The sequence below is a fragment of the Mustela lutreola genome, chromosome 1 (genome assembly GCF_030435805.1).
Source record: "Mustela lutreola isolate mMusLut2 chromosome 1, mMusLut2.pri, whole genome shotgun sequence".
Classification (NCBI taxonomy): domain Eukaryota; kingdom Metazoa; phylum Chordata; class Mammalia; order Carnivora; family Mustelidae; genus Mustela; species Mustela lutreola.
This window is the reverse complement of record NC_081290.1, coordinates 240,224,364-240,240,957: the sequence shown is the minus strand read 5'-3', so window position 1 is coordinate 240,240,957 and position 16,594 is coordinate 240,224,364. Positions and strand designations below refer to the sequence as shown.

General features: G+C 37.5%; 1 protein-coding gene across 2 annotated transcripts in view; it reads left to right on the top strand.

Annotated features, from left to right (window-relative positions):
* Nucleotides 1-16,594, top strand: part of SBF2 (SET binding factor 2) — a 479,243-nt gene that overhangs the window by 449,320 nt on the left and 13,329 nt on the right. For both annotated transcript variants that reach the window (XM_059135879.1, XM_059135868.1), the window contains 3 exons: nucleotides 1,512-1,688; nucleotides 4,376-4,477; nucleotides 5,186-5,371. In XM_059135879.1, coding sequence (XP_058991862.1) covers nucleotides 1,512-1,688; nucleotides 4,376-4,477; nucleotides 5,186-5,371 — 465 coding nt within the window. The remainder of the gene's footprint in view (nucleotides 1-1,511; nucleotides 1,689-4,375; nucleotides 4,478-5,185; nucleotides 5,372-16,594) is intronic.

The following is a 16,594-nucleotide window of genomic DNA, read 5'->3' as shown; positions in this document are numbered from 1 at the left end:
AAGACTAACAGATAAGAACTCATGTATATTTCTAAGTTCTTATCTCAAGAACATGTTTCCATGTTGTATAATAGTCTTCATAATTAGTTTAATCACTACACAGTACCCCATATTGTTGGATTTTTACATTTATCTTCTATATGTGAAATTGCAGTCACATTTACAAGCATATAGTTTTTTATTTTTTTATTCAGATACGACTCAGTTGGGTTTTATTTCTACGTTTTAGATTATTTCTTTAGGGTAGCTTCCTTTTTAAAAGAGGAATTATTAAGACAAAGGAACTTTTTTTCTTGAAACTTCTTTTCCTTAATACATATTAGAAATGCTATTTTTAAAAAAAGAATTAGAAGTTTTTGCTTTTTAGTTTAAAACTTTAATATACCTTTTTTAAAATACTCTAAAATAACCAGTATAAAACATTAAACAGACCCTATGCATAAGTCCTTGGCAACAGTTTTTTTAATGTGATAAAATACAAATAACGTAAATTTACCATATTAATGTGCACAGTTCAGTAATGGTATGTACATTCACTCTGTTATACACCCAATCTCCAGAAAGCAGTTTTACTCATAAAAGCAAATAATCCAATAGAGTAATTTTGGCAGAATATGAAGAAAGCACAGAGAATGTGAGAAAACTAATTCATTCTTAGGCATTAAAAAGTTGAGAACTTTTAAATCTGCAGAAGCAGAACTAGATTATCAAAACAAAGGAGATCAAAGGGCTATCAGTTTAGCATTTTTAAATAGTAGATACAACCTCATGTGGAATAAATTTCATACGGATTAAAGTTGTAAATAATAAAAATATTCAAATAAATAGATTGATACATGTGTCATATTGAGTGGAAAAAATATTGTCCCAAGCTAGAAATTACAAAATCTTTCAGATTTTACTCTATGTAGAATTTTGTATTATTAACTTTAAAAGAGTAACTACAATGTCAGTAGTCTTATGGCAGTGAGGTAGTGATTTTTATTTCCTTCTCAATGTTTATCTCTACTTTCTTTTTCATTTTACAATGACTTTGTTTTACTTGCGTAATAAGAAACAAATATGTGTATGTCTACAAACTTTAATTTGTAGAATTCTGGAACTCAACAGCATATTACCTTTTTATTACAGTATATATCTTGGGGAGATTTAGTTTACAGTTTTGGATTAATCATGCTGTCCACGTGTATTGGTTCCTCTTTAGACTTTCAGGTTCATGGCCTTATTATTGGCTTATATATGGTATTATAAATTCCATCAGGTTCCAGCCTACCAGTAGTCTCCAAATTCTCAGAATGACAGCAAGCCAAGTCAAACCACAAGACCTTACCGAATGGCTCTTTCCAGTAATACTGACACATTAGCCACACAAGATTGACTTTCTTCACCTCTGCAACCTCTGTAGCTACTTGGCCTCAACTGACTATACATAATTAAGTATTGCCCCGTTAAAAACTGCCCTTTTACGTATAGCACTTCATCTGCCTAATTCTCTGCATCTTTACCCACAGAACTTCAAGTTAGAATTTGCTTTAAATTGTGAGTTTGTTCCTGTTGAATTTCATGACATCCGGCAAGTTAAAGCCAGTTTTAAAAAATTGATGAGAGCTTGTGTCCCAAGCACCATCCCTACCGACTCAGAAGTGACCTTCCTGAAAGCCCTGGGAGACTCTGAGTGGTTCCCACAGGTAATGTCTGGAACAGCTTGTCTTATAACTCAAGGAAAGAGAAGTCCAGTTGTATATACAGAATTGAATTTGAGGGGAAAAGATATTGTGTTCCCCTACTACCTGACACTCTCCCCTTACTGTATGCCCTCCATAAAGGCTTTTCAGTTCCAGGAAACCATGTGATCTAGAAGACGGGTCTAGAATTCTTCATCCCAGGACTCTCTTCTCTCTATCATTGAAAACTTGGTCTTCATAGAGGAGGTCTAAAGAGGAGGTCTTTATTGTTAGATGGAAATTTTTTGTATGTAATAAATTTAATCAACAAATATTTATAGGAATCCTTCTCTGTTGTCAGCAGAGTAAGGATCCAGGACAGAATGTGATTTCTAGATGACTCCAAGAACCTTTCCCTTTTACTTTCTCATGTCCCGTGTGTGTTTGCCATTTCCATGTGTCTAGATTTTAGATTTCTCCCTCAGAGCAGCCACCAAGGTCATATTGGAAGCCCTAAAGCCTCCCTAGGGTTTAGGAAAAACTGCATATCCTTTCTTCAGCTCAGTCAAGTTTGGGATGTTTTTAATTAAACTCTTATTGAGAAATTAAGGAAAAATAGGTATGCCAGCAACATAACTCTCCTTTCTTCCAAACCACAGAAGAGAGGTATTTATGACATGCATGTTTTAGACACTGATGCAGACATTTGGCTAAGAGCATCTCTGCGGTATACCCTTCAGCCTTGTCTTTAGGCCACTAATGCTATGCCCATTATTCCTTTGCCCCCTGTAGGAGTTCAGTCCCTCTAATCCCCTGTTCCTATCGCCCTCAAGCTTCCTACCTCTCTTAAGGAGGAAAAAGAGTTGTTTTCCATAAGTCAGCAAATAATGGGAGTACCCAGGGCAGTGACTGTTCTCGAGATACTATAACTATTGAGGAAAAAAACAATCCAGCCACATAAACAGTTAGCTATAAATCTAGATCAGGATGTGTTAATGCCTATTATGATAGTTCAAGGTACTTTTGAATGCCCATGGAAGAGCTGATCAAAACTCCATTCTGTCCCTCAGCTATGAGCCCTGGCCCCAAACTGTTCCCACCACCCAACCTGTCTCTTTCTGGTACATTCTCTGTTCTGCTTCTTCTTCTTCTTCTTCTTCTTTTAAGATTTTTATTTATTTATTTGACAGAGAGAGATCACAAGCAGGCAGAGAGGCAGGCAGAGAGAGAGGAGGAAGCGGGCTCCCTGCTGAGCAGAGAGCCCAATACGGGATCGATCCCAGGACCCTGGGATCATGACTGGAGCTGAAGGCAGAGGTTTTAACCCACTGAGCCACCCAGGCACCCCTCTGTTCTGCTCCAAAGTGAATCCATACCAGAAGTTGGTGACAAAAAATAGCAGAAAATATCGCCCTGCTCAGGATATTGGCATTTACAAAGTTAACTCAGGGCAAATGGTAAGCCCAAGACAATAGCTATGTTATAGGAACAGTGAGTGAGGAGCTTCCCAATGCTGGAGAGCACATGTGCCTTGTTCCTGGGTTTAAAGTAGCCCAGCTCTATTTAAAATATGGGATGTGGGTTGAGGTATTTTGTTTTATATAGTTGACAATTGGATTTCTTCTACAAATTATATCAAATGATACTTAAAATATAGTCTTAAACTATAATACACAATCGGTTTTGAATCTATCTGCTCTGCTCACAACCTAGTTGTACATTAGGGACTTGAATCTGTCGACGCCTTAAAAAGCTAAGCACAAATACAAGTTTTCTTCCCATTGACTACACAGTACAAATAAGTGTCTTTTATATTTTTTAAAATTTTATTAAAGGTTTTATTTATTTTTTAGACAGAGAGAGACACAGTGAGAGAAGGAACACAAGCAGGGGGAGTGAGAGAGGGAGAAGCAGGCTTCCTGCAGAGCCTGATGCAGGGCTCAATCCCAGGACCCCAGAATCACAACCTGAGTGGAAGCCGGACTCTTAATAACTGGGCCACTCAGGCGCCCGAAGAGTATCCTTTTAAAAAAATAAAACTCAGGGATCCTGGGTGGCTCAATCATGAAGTGGCTGCCTTCAGCTCAGGTCATGATCCCAGGGTCCTGGGATCAAGCCCCCCATTGGGCTCTCTGCTCAGCGGGAAGCCTGCTTCTCTCTCTCCCATTCCCCCTACTTGTGTTCCCTCTCTTGCTGTGTCTCCTTCTGTCAAATAAAAAAATAAAATCTTAAATAAATAAATAAAATTCATTTGTCATAAATTTAGCCCTTTAAAGTATACAGTTCTGTGCTTTGTAGTATATTCACAGACTTGTGCAACTGTCCTATCTAATTACAGGAAAATAAGAGTATCTGAACTAGAACTGACTACATCATAGGAAAACACATTTTAAGTCCAATAACTGTTGGTAGAGTCACTTGAACTCTTTTCCATTGTATGGAATTCTCTAGCTCTTCTCCTGGGGGGGTCATGTACGGTCAGTTTATTTCATTGTCTATCATTTGAACACATTGTTTTAAATCATGTCTACTTTTAAAGTCATTGTTTCATCTTTATTTTGACAAAGAACTTTAAGCATTTAAAACTTTCGTGGTTCTTTTGTCCATGTACTTTATTCTAACTTGTTTCATAACCTAAGGTTGATATTGGGTCTGTTTGTGGTGCTCAGAAAGTGACTGGTCTAATTGTGGCCTCCTTTCTTATCTCTTAGCTTCACAGGATAATGCAGCTGGCTGTGGTTGTATCAGAAGTACTTGAGAATGGTTCCTCAGTTTTGGTCTGTTTGGAGGAAGGCTGGGACATCACTGCACAAGTAAACTATTAAAACATAGTTTTATATACTTAGTTTTAGATTTATATTTAAATTCAGTTGTTTTTAAATTCTGCAGATGAATCTTTTGTATAATGACTAATGTGTTTATAGATAGAGAAAGTACTGTGTTAAAAACCACTTAGTGTCCATCAGAAAGCTCTGTGCCCTGAGCTTCTAGGTGCTACACAGCCTGGAGCTGTGGCCCAGGACCGCAGGCGCCTACATGACAGACACACCATGTAAGCACACAAATGGAGCCCTTGATCAGAGGATAGGACATGGGTCATCCTTCCTGGGTTTTGTCAATCCTTTCCCTGGCTTTCAATAAGCTCCTCCTTTACCCACTCTAGAGTGGAAAAAAAAAAAAAAAAGTATAAAGATAACTAGGTAAGACGTTAATCTATACCTGCCAGAAAGTAGATAATAGGTTTGAACTGATCCTCTAGCCTTATTAATTGACCTGTAAGAGAGGGCTACAGTCAGCAAACTGTTCAGATAAAGATTAAAATCATAATGCTCTGAAAGAAAAGATGTAGCCAAAATGAATTTGAGTTTTCATTTTTACTGGAAAGTTAGCAGAATTAATTTGATTGGCTCTCCTGAGGCAATTAATGAACAAATCTGCTGTTCAGGTGACTTTATCTGTCTTAGTAACAAAGTTTTTTCGGGACTGAAAGTAATGAAATATCCATCCTGCTTGTGCCCTAGGTGACATCCCTGGTTCAGTTACTCAGTGATCCCTTTTATAGGACACTTGAAGGCTTCCGGATGTTGGTCGAAAAAGAATGGCTTTCTTTTGGTCATAAATTTAGTCAGCGGAGCAGCTTGACCCTCAACTGTCAGGGTAGTGGTTTTACTCCAGTCTTCCTGCAGTTCTTAGACTGCGTACACCAGGTAAGTAGAGCAAACTTAAATTGATCTTGATACGGAGGAAAGAGAAGAACTAGCATTTATCGCGCATTGCAGTGCTGTGCTGGGTATCTTCATGTCATGACTCTGATGGACTCAGCCATAAGACTTGTTGAAATCTTAGCAGTGGATTCCTAGGAATAGAGAAGGAAAAGAAAAGAACTTGTTGGTTTCTGAAACTCGGATAGCCGAGTTGTCTTTTGGGCACACAAAGCTGTCTTTTGGGCTGCCCCCATGTGAAGTGGCCAGCACTCTAAATTATCATCTCCCAAGAAGAGGAGCACACTTGGGTTTGTTGTCCAGGAAAGACTGCTCTATGGTAGAACAGCCGGAATCTCTAGGTAGTGGCAGGGCCTGGAATCCAGCAGGTGGTCTTCCCAGTGTGGGAGGACCTTATCTTGTGCCTAGGAGTATAGAAGGTAGAGCCTAACCCTTGAGAAAGAATCAGGGCCCAATCAAACAAGCCTGTGAGGTTGAGAACACTGGCTTGGTTCTACTGAGTGACTTAATCAGGGCTAATCAAGAGACCAGACAGAAACCCAGGTATATAATCCACTCAGATCCAGTGGGAGCAGGGGTTGGGGGAGATGCGAATGCTCTAGGCTCCCTCCGACCCTCCTCTCAGGCACATCAGGTAAAAATTTCCTAATGCGGCCTGAATCAGAATTTGGCTTGAGAATTGCAGGGCACTGGGTTTGCTAAATTGGCCTAAGAAAAGCTAGGTTGACATTTCCAGCTTTGTTTCATCTGCACCACAACAATGAATGGGTTCTGGCATGTCACGCATATTTGTCAGAACAGTGAGCCTCTTTGAAATAGATTGGCCTCAGGTATATTGGCATGAGAGGTGGAAATGTTTTCAGGAACCAGAACTGAAACTGGGTCTTCTAAAGAGGCCAGCTTGGTGTATGGGTTTTGTTTTGTTTCACTTTTTTAGTCTATTAATTATTTGATCAGCTTTATTAATTCACTACATAATTTTTCATTTATTTAAAGTATATACATTTCAGTAGTTTTTAGTATATTCACAGAGTTGTATAATTGCCATAATCAATTTTAGAACATGTTACCGCTCCACAAAGAAACTTTCTACCCATTAGCAGTGAATTTGCATCCCTCCCACCCCGTCCCCACATCCACACACTCTGGTGATTGTTTTTGATTATTCTAGTGAGCTTCTTAAATAAAAAAAATCTATTGAGTAATTTCAGTTAATTCTGTCTGAACAGCATCTGGAGAAGCTGGTCACAAGGTTGAGCTTACATTTTAAATCTTTGCATCAAAGGGTGTATTTGTTTACTATTTGAATATAAGCCTTTTTATTTCATACTCCTTTTGGCAGATAGATGAGGGAGACATTTGGAGTCCATTGTCTCTGAAACAGAAAATTTAACTGAGACCAAAGTAGAGGAGCAAGCATCTTTTTCTCATGTCTAGATGGGTGAAAGCATATGAGTTCTTCATGAAAGCACTTCTTACTGTCTTGCTATTACCTAGGCTGTCTAGGCTGTCTGCGTTAAACTTACACAGTCAGTTATTTCTCAGTATTACTGGCAGAGGTATGGGGAGGCATGTTAAAAACAACTACACAGTATATGATTTCATTTATAGAAAATTCTACAAAAGGCAAAACTGTAGTGACAGAAAACAGATCAATAGTCGCTTGGGACTGGTGGTTAGGTACCATGAAAGGGCATGACCAAACTTTTTAAGATGAGGTAACTAATCAGTCCTAATTGTAGTGGTGATTACACAAATGACCAAAGCTAATCAATCAGCCTGTATGCTGTAAATAGGGAAATTTTATTATTTGTAAATTGGATATCAATGAATCTGAAAAATAAAATTTTAATTATTAAGTCCAACATTTCAGTTAACTGGAGTTACAGAAAAAGAAAAGAGCAGCTATCTAGTTTCTCCAGAGAAAAATGTGTCAGTCTGGTGCCCAGAGAATACTTATAAGCCTGGCTGTCTGCTCTTTAGAAATAGGGCAGGAAATAGGTTCAGGGAGATCCCTCCTAAGTGTGTAGATTTGTTCTTTATCTATGCTATTTTCAGTTTCAAGCCTCATCACTAACCCAGCTGTATGTGCTGTTCCCAAGTCCAGAGCTCAGTCAAGTTTGGTTTTTCCAGAGGACAGACTTCTAATCCCTTGCTTTTCAAGGAGACAATCACATTACTACATGGAGTAGGAAAGTACCCTAGAGATCTCACCACTTCTTCTATAGACCTACACCTAGTCCTCATTTTTCGCTCCCATTTCTCCCCTATATATGTTTCTCTGCTCTTGAGCCTCTGAGTTCTGAGCCTTTCTGGGTTTACAGGGCAAGCTGTTACCTTGTCAAATCATTTTCATCCTATAAGCATCCCAATGTAGCTTCTCATCTTCTATTTCTTCCTTCTATTTTCCATTGTTCATAAATGTACTGAACTTTCTCGACATGCAATTTTCTCCCTTCCCATTCTCCCCACCTCCTTTTAGGTTTTTTTTTTGTCTTACAGAAATTCCTTTCCTTTAATTAAGGGAGAGTTGCAGGGGGCTAAGTATATATGGCCTAATTTGGCTTAAGTTAAATGCACTATTAAATATTTTAAATGGGGCTCCTGGGTGGCTCAAGTCATTAAGCGTCTTCCTTCAGCTCAGGTCATGATCCCAGGTCCTGGGATCAAGCCTGCATCAGGTTCCCTGCTTCTTCCTCTCCCTCTGCCCTGTCCCTCTGTTTGTGTTTCCTCTCTCCCTGTATCTCTCTGTCAAATAAATAAATAAAATCTTTAAAAGTAATAAATAAATAGATAGATAGATATGTTAAATATCCATGTTCAGCTTGCAGAGTTCTGCATACCTTAACATGAGAGTTGGGAAAAGAATCCACTCACCATCAGTAAGAGATGGGAGGTTATCATAGAAGACATATTGTTCTTGAAAATGAGAACATCATTCTACCCTAAGTATAATAATAATTACTTGATATTGAATACTTATATTTTATTGTTGGGGGTAGGTAGGAGTGTGAGTAGTCTAGAATTGCAAAGTACCCTATATTTTGTGAGTACCCCTTAAGTGGTATAAACAAAGTAACTTAATATAAACAAAAGTGAAGTATAAATTATTTTCCTGTTATCTTTAGAATACATTACAATAGATGCTCAAACCATATAATGTTATCCAAAACATCTTAGGATGTATGTTTAATTTCTAGTAACTTCTTATTTTAAATAATGAGTTAAAATTCAAATGTTCTATATAAATTGAGCTTTAGTGACAGTTCAGTGGTTTGTAGGTGAATGCTTGACAAACTGTAGAAAATAATATTGTTCAGGGCCTAAAGACTCCTTTAATATGTATTTAAATCTGGTTGTACCACATTAAAAATTTATAGAGAATTTTTTAAAGATTTATTTATTTTGGAGAGAGATCGAGAGAGCCCACGAGCCTGGGGGAGAGGCAGAGGGGGAGAGAGAGAGAAAGCAGACTCCCCACTGAGCATGGATGGAGCCTGCCACAGGGCTCTATCTCACAACCCTGAGATCATGACCTGAGCTGAAATCAGGAGTTGGACACCTAACTTACTGAGTCACCCAGGTGCCCTTACATTAAAATTTTTTAAATTAAAGTATGAATTTTTAAAAATTTGCCTGAACCCTCTTTTGCCTTAGTACCCTCACACATAAAACCTGAGTGGAGGCAAGTCATGGCAAAGCAAGCATATGACCTTAATTGCAGTATTTAAAGGATGCTTGGCTATGATAGGTATCAGCTTTGGTGAAGCAAATTACTTTGTGCTGAATAGGGATTGTTTATTCATTCAAAAACAGAGGACTATAGAAGACTGTAGTTAACAAATAGTGCTTCTGACTCTTGCTGACTTAATTATAAGGTAGTGTTTCATCATCTCCTACATACTAGTTTTAGGCATTAGAAAACGCCTTCTTTGAATACCTTTCAAGTGAATACTAGTGCTTTACATGTCTCCAACTTTTGCCAGACAATTTGAATTACTGCTGTCCTCAGCCTCTCAGGGACACAAAACAGAGCCAGGTCCAACAACATTTAAAAAAAAAAAAATTTGAAATTACGCAGCAGCAAACGAAACTCCCAGGTGGGATGTGTTCACTGCTTATTAACCATTTCTAACATGCTGAATGCCAAAAGGCAGTCGATGGAAATTTGCCTAGACTTGTCCATTAGTACTAATAGAGTTACAAAGAAAACAGATGAAGCACTGATCTTAAATTAGAACTGCCTCATCATATAAAAAGCCATTGTTTATGCCAGTATGTCCAGGTGTCAGATGAATTATAAATGCTAGATCACTGTTTCATAATAACAACATCTGGCAAATTTTTTGTTGCTTCTAAAAGAAATTGGCATAGTTCAAATGATATCATTACAGGATGCTTCCTTTTCTTAAAATAGTTGAACCAAATTCAAAAAGAAATACATCCAAAATACAAAATGAAATTTTTACCTAAAATTTATTTTTAAAATATAATACCAGGGGACCAGACATGTATAATATGAACGAAAACATGAAGTATAAGCAAGCATCTCCTCTATGTCAACTTAGAGTAAATCTTTGAGTGTTTCTTAGAACTTTTTCATTATTTCCTACCTTGAGAAAAACAAGTAACAGTTATAACTTTGCTTTGAAGCTTATTGAAGTTGTAAATTTACTCTCTCTGGTCTGCCTGTGTGATACAGTCCTCCTCATGGTTACCACATGCCAGCACTGTGCTAGGTCCTATTCCAAAAAGAAAAACTATTCATCTCTTGAAGATAGGAACTTTCCTTGTGAGCACATGTGTGAGAAGCTAAGCTGCCCTCACACGGTTTGGTTACTCCAAAATTTATCCATGAATACTGGCAAAATAACTGCAGTTAATGGATTAATGGTATATTCAAAGTTTCTGTGTCTGCCCGCTTCCCATTCACTTGAAAACTGGCAGAAATTGACATAACCCAACTTGTTTAATATCAAAACAATTTTACATTTAAGTTTTTGAGCCCATAAAGTAAATTTGTATCTACATATCAGTCTTACTTACTAATTTTTGATCTTTAATAAATTATTTAACCTCTCTTTGCTTTGGTTTCTAGATAGATACGTGGATAGATAGCTATCAGAAGGATCACAAATTTTATGTAAAGCGATCGGCACAGTTAATGTTTGTTAAATCTTTATCTTGAAATAATAAAAACTAACATTAATTACCTGTTTTCTAGGCTATGTCTGTCATACGCACAGTTTTTCCAATGTTGATACCATTCTATATAGGGTCTCTTGTAGCTTAACGTTTCTAGTTCTTGAAAGCAAAATCCAATGTTAACTTACTATATTTTATTCCCAAAATGTTGATCTTTCCTGGGATTTGAGTCATAGCTTATTTTATGGGCCTTTAAATTTTATAAAGTACTTAGTGACACATGGGCAAAAAATAAGACGCTATAAATTCATGTTTCTCCAAATTCCATTTTAGAGCCTTTTCTTATAAATAAGTAAAAGTGGCAGGTTTCACTCCATAATGGAAAACAAAACTAAAATAACCTCACATAGCTTTGTCTTTTAAATCTGTATAAATTTCCTCAAACTCTAAATAGTATCTATTTCTTAAGAACCTACACCTAACATCATCTGTTTTAACAGTGAAAGACTAAATGCTTTTCCTCTAAGATAGGAACAAGATGTGGATGTCTACTTCACCACTTCTATTCAACATTGTACTAAATTAAGGTCCTAGCCATGCAATAAGACAAGAAAATAATGATAATAAAGACATCCACATTAGAAAAGAAGTGAAATTATCTTTATTCACATGCAACATGGTTGTCTGTGGAATCTATAAAAAACTACTAGAATAAGTGGATTTAGCAAAGCTATAGGATACCTGATCAGTATTCAAAAATCACTAGTATTTCTACATACTAGCAATGAATTATTGGAAAATTAAAATGTAAAAATTATTATCTTTACAACAGGATCAAGAAACATGAAAGAAATCTAACAAAATATGTTAAAAGCCTAGACACTGAAAACTACAAAACATTACTGAGAGAAAGTAAAGCCCTAAATAAGTCAAGAAAGACCTCTTGTTTATGGGTCAGAGGATTCAATATTGTTGAAATGTCAGTCTCCCCAGATTGATGGAAAGATTCAGAGCAATCACAATCAAACTCCCAGGAGCTAGCTTATTTGTAGAAATTGGCAAGCTTATTCTAAAAGCCATATGGAAATGCAAAGTATCTAGAATAGCCAAAACAGCTTTGAGGGGCACCTAGGTGGCTCAGTGGGTTAAGCCTCTGCCTTTAGCTCAGGTCATGATCTCAGGGTCCTGGGATCGAGCCCTGCATCGGGCTCTTTGCTTGGTGGGGAGCCTCCTTCCCCCACTCTCTCTGCCTGCCTCTCTGCCTACTTGTGATCTCTGTCTGTCAAATAAATAAAATTTTAAAATCTTTTTAAAAATTTTTTTAAAAAGCTTTGAAAAAGAACACAAATTGGAAGACTAGCACTATCTGATTTTATTATAAAGCTACAGTAATCAAGATTGTGTGATAATTGGTGTAAAGATAGGTCAGTGGAACAGAATAGAGTTCAGAAATAGTCCCACACTATATGTAATATGTGGAAAACTGATTTTCAATGAAGGTGAAAAAGCAATCAATAGAGAAAGGGTAGTCTTTTCAACAAATAGTTGAAAGACAGTTGGATTTCCAGATGCAAAAACAAACAAATAAAAAACCAACTTCTGTCCAGATCTAGCACCAATACAAAAGTTAATTCCAAAGGGATCACAGACCTAAATATAAGACCTAACATTATACGATTTCTAAAAGGAAACATAAGAAGATGGGGCACCTGGGTGACTCAGTTGTTAAGCATCTGCCTTCAGCTCAGGTCATGATCCCAGGGTCCTGGGGTTGAGCCCCGCATTGCACTCCCTGTTCACAGTGGAATCTACTTCTCCCTCTCCCTCTGCCCCTCCCCTACAGCCCTCACTACCTTTGCTTCTGTGCATGCATTCTCACTTGTTTTCTTTCTCTCTCTCTCTCTCTCATGCATGTGCATGCAAAAACAAAATTTTCAAAAAAATAAAATAAAAATAAAAAATTAAAACTCAAAAAATAAAAATACTAAAACGATAAAACAATACTTAACAGAAGGGGAAGGAAGCATGTGGATTGTGCTCTTATGGAAACTGCTGTGGTATTTTATAGCAGAAGAATCTAGGTGTCTCATTGACAAGGAGGAAAAAATGCCAATGAAGTAGACAAACTGAGTCCTTGGGAGATAGGACTAAATGGAGAAAGTATATTTTTTCTTTTTTACTGGAAATATAAGCACCATATTTTGTCATGCAAATACAGTCAGGTCTTTGTCTCTTGTTATGGTAAGAAGACATTTCAGAAAACAGAATTGAGAGTCCAGAAGTAAACCCACACATATATGGACAATTAATTTACAACAGAGGAGCCAAGAACATAAAATGGAGAAAGGACAATCTTTAATAAATGGAAAAACTGGGCAGCTACATGCAAAAGAATGAAACTAGACTAGACCACTATCTTACACCATACACAAAAATTAACTCAAAATGGATTAAAGACTTGAATGTAAGACCCAAAACTATAAAATTCCTAGAAGATTCCAAAGGCAAAGGAAGCAAAAGCAAAAATAAACAAATGGGACTATATCAAACCAAAAAGCTTCTGAACAATGAAGGAAACATCAAAATGAGAGGGCAATCTACTGAATGGGAGATGATACTTGCGAATCATCTATCTGTAAAGGGGTTAGTTCCCATAATACATAAAGAACTCCTACAACTCAGTGATTAAAAATATATATATATGGGCAGAGGATCTAAATAGGTATTTTTCCCATGTTTCTTAATGTCAGATTCCAAATGTGGCTTTCTACATATTAATCAACCCAGCATTCAGGTCAGTCTGATTTTCTTTTTTCATGGAAGAAAATCCTCACATGCTTGTTTCTTAAACTGTGGCTAAAGAATTTTTTTTTAAAAATGCTTATATCTTTTTTTCTACTTCCAGTAGACCTGATAATTAACCCCAGTTTAGGGGCAGATTGTTTTTCGACCTCAAGCAGTTAGCGCCAGCAGGTGCCCTTGTGGCATGCAGACACACAGACACACACACAGTGCCCCCAAGTACTGACACTGTGATGCTATCTAAGCACCAATTACAGTTCAAGCAGGGTGAGTGCCAGTGGCCTTGAGAAGTGTCTAACCTTTCTAACATAATTGTATGCTCCAGGATTTGTGGTGAGGCCCAGTCACTCAGTACAGTGGGCTATGAAAGTATTTTTCCACTTGTAGAGGAGTTTTGCTTCTAGTCCTAGCATATGATCTCCCTGAAATGCCTGTAAGTTCAACTTAAGGTCATATTCATTATCATTTCCATTCTACTTTACCACATAAGTGAGTCTTCAAAATCATATACTTAAGCACATGAAGTGTCAGAATAATCAAAGAAAGATACAGATTTTTATGAGGCAGTGGTTTCTATGGAGAGTGGTCATTGAGAGAACGGTTTTGTTATTTGCAACTTTGTTTAATAAAAGTTTTTTTTTAAGTTTTTAGAACCTGTTATGGACTGGGTCCTTAGAAATAGCCCTAAACTTTTCTTCCCCTGTGTCTAACAAGGTTTATTCCAATGTCTGTTGGGGCAAAGTTGTTCTTGGAGCTCACTCTCCTTGAGCACATTGCAGATTCCTCCTCCCTGAGACTCTCAGATGGAAAGGAACCAAGTTCCATCCTGGGTCTGTCTCCTTCTGTCCTACCAGCCACAATCTGAGTCACACCTCTCTATCAACACTGGCTGTTGGAGTGGTGCCATTGATTCCAAACCAGGAGCTTGGGCTAGAGTGCGTACAGTTCTGAAACCCTGAGATAGGGCACACCACCTGGCTATTCAGGGCCATGTCACAGTTGTCCCATAGAAAGCTGTCCCATCTTATGGGAAGCAGCTCTGCAATATACAAGCCCACTGAATGAAAGTCATACTCTCTCTTAATATGTTTTCCTAAAATCCATTTTATTTTAATTACTTATGAGCTAAAATTTTAGTTCATTTTAAAAGTCAATAAGAAAATGTTGTAGGGAGAAAAAAACCTTTAATCACAGAAAACTAGGTTTCTAACCAGATGATCAACTCTGATAAATCAATGATACCCAGTTCATGACTTTAAATTCTCACTGATCTATTAGGCACTAACATCAACATATTACACACATGCCTGCTCACTTTGGCTGACCAAATGTAGGCCTACATTGCCAAATTAAACATGGAGATAAAAGCTGGCTTCTAGACAGCCTGCCTTAACATGTTCATTTGAAACAGCTTTTAAGCAAATATAATTGTGATTGGAACTTATCTCAACCAAACAGAATTCTCTAATAGTCTTGAGAGATTGAGCAATATGCAGGTGGGATTGCAAGGTGGAATGGAGTGTCACAAGGTCATCAGCCTACCTTCTGTGAACATAAGAAGGCTCCACGGAGTCTGCATACAGCTTATCTAAAGTACACTGTAGCTCAGTGACCATTCCAAGCTCTGCCTTGCTCCTGCTCTCCCGTATCATGCCTTCATCCTTATTCCTACGTCCAGTGACCTCACTGCCTAACTTAATGATCACCAATTAAGTTAAAAGGCATAAGCTCTTCCCCTTTCCTTTGGCACTTGAACATCTCTTTCTTCTAATCTACTCTTCTATCCCTTCTCATTTCTAAGCTATTCCCTATATCTGAGCCCTTAGCCTCATTCATTCTTGCTTTCCCAGGCCTTGCTCTCTTAGTTATCAGATCTTTTGCCACAATTTGTTCTCTGTCTACTGGCTTCTCCTGCATTGTCTTCAGACAGCCATATATTTCTTTTGTCCTGAAAAGATGTCTTGCTGTATTCTAAACTACCATCTCCTCTTCTCATTCCTTTCACCACCAAACTTCTCTGTACAACTTTCGTTTTATTACACACTACTGTATACCGCAAGTACCTGAAAAGCAAGTTATGACTTACGGTAATGTATGTCTGTCAAGAACCTACCAGAGTATAAAGCAGTCAATGAGGTCCAAACCTTGGGTTCAAATTTGGTCTCACTGGTTTCTGTCAAATGACCTTGGGAAATTACTTAATCTTACTCATCCTCAGCTTCTTTGTTTCTAAATGAGGAGGGGTGTGGGAATTATAATGCTTATCTTCAGAGGCTCTAAATAGGGATTTTTCCAAAGAAGACATACAGACAGCCAATGAGTATTATGAGAAAGTGTTCAACGTCACTAATATCAGGAAAATGCATAATCAAAACCACAATGAGATATCACCACACATCTATTAGGATGGCTAGTATCATGAAGACAAGAGGTAACAAGTATTGGCAAGATACAGAGAAAAGGGAGCCCTTGTGTATAGTTGGTGGGAATGTAGATTAGTGTAGCCACTGGAAAAGTAGTTCCTCAAAAAATTGAAAACGGAATGACCTTATGATCCAGCAATCCCACTTCTGGGTACGCATCCAAGGGAGTGAATTTGGTATCTCAAGGAGATAGCTATACTTCTGTATTCACTGCAACATTCTTCACACTAGCCAACATATAGAAACAACCTAAGTGACCATCTATAGATGGACAAAGAAAATGTTTTATACACACATGCACACACACACACACACACAATAGAATATTATTCCGCCATGAGAGGGGGAACAAAAAAAAAAAGGAAATCTTGCCATTTGCAACAATGTGGCTGGACCTTGAGGGCATTATGCTAAGTGAAATAATTCAGAGAAGAATAAATTCAGTATGATCTCATTTATACGTGGAATCTAAAAAAGCCAAACTCATAGAGATAGTAAAATGGTGGTTGCCAGAGGCTGGGGATTGGAGGAAATATGGAGATACCAGTCAAGGGATACAAACTTCTACTTGTAAGAAGAGTAAGTTCTGGGAACTCAATGTACAGCCTGATGACTGTAGTTAACAGTTCTGTATTATTTACTTGAAAGTTGCTAAGAGACGGGATGTTAAATTTTCTCACTAAGAAAGATGCTTATGAATTTATGTGAGGGGATAGAGGTGTTAACTAATCCTATTGTGGTAATCATTTCTTAATAGATAATGTGTATCAAGTCATCACATTGTATACCGTAAATTGACCATGTTATATGTCAGTCATATCTCAATAAAGCCAGGAAA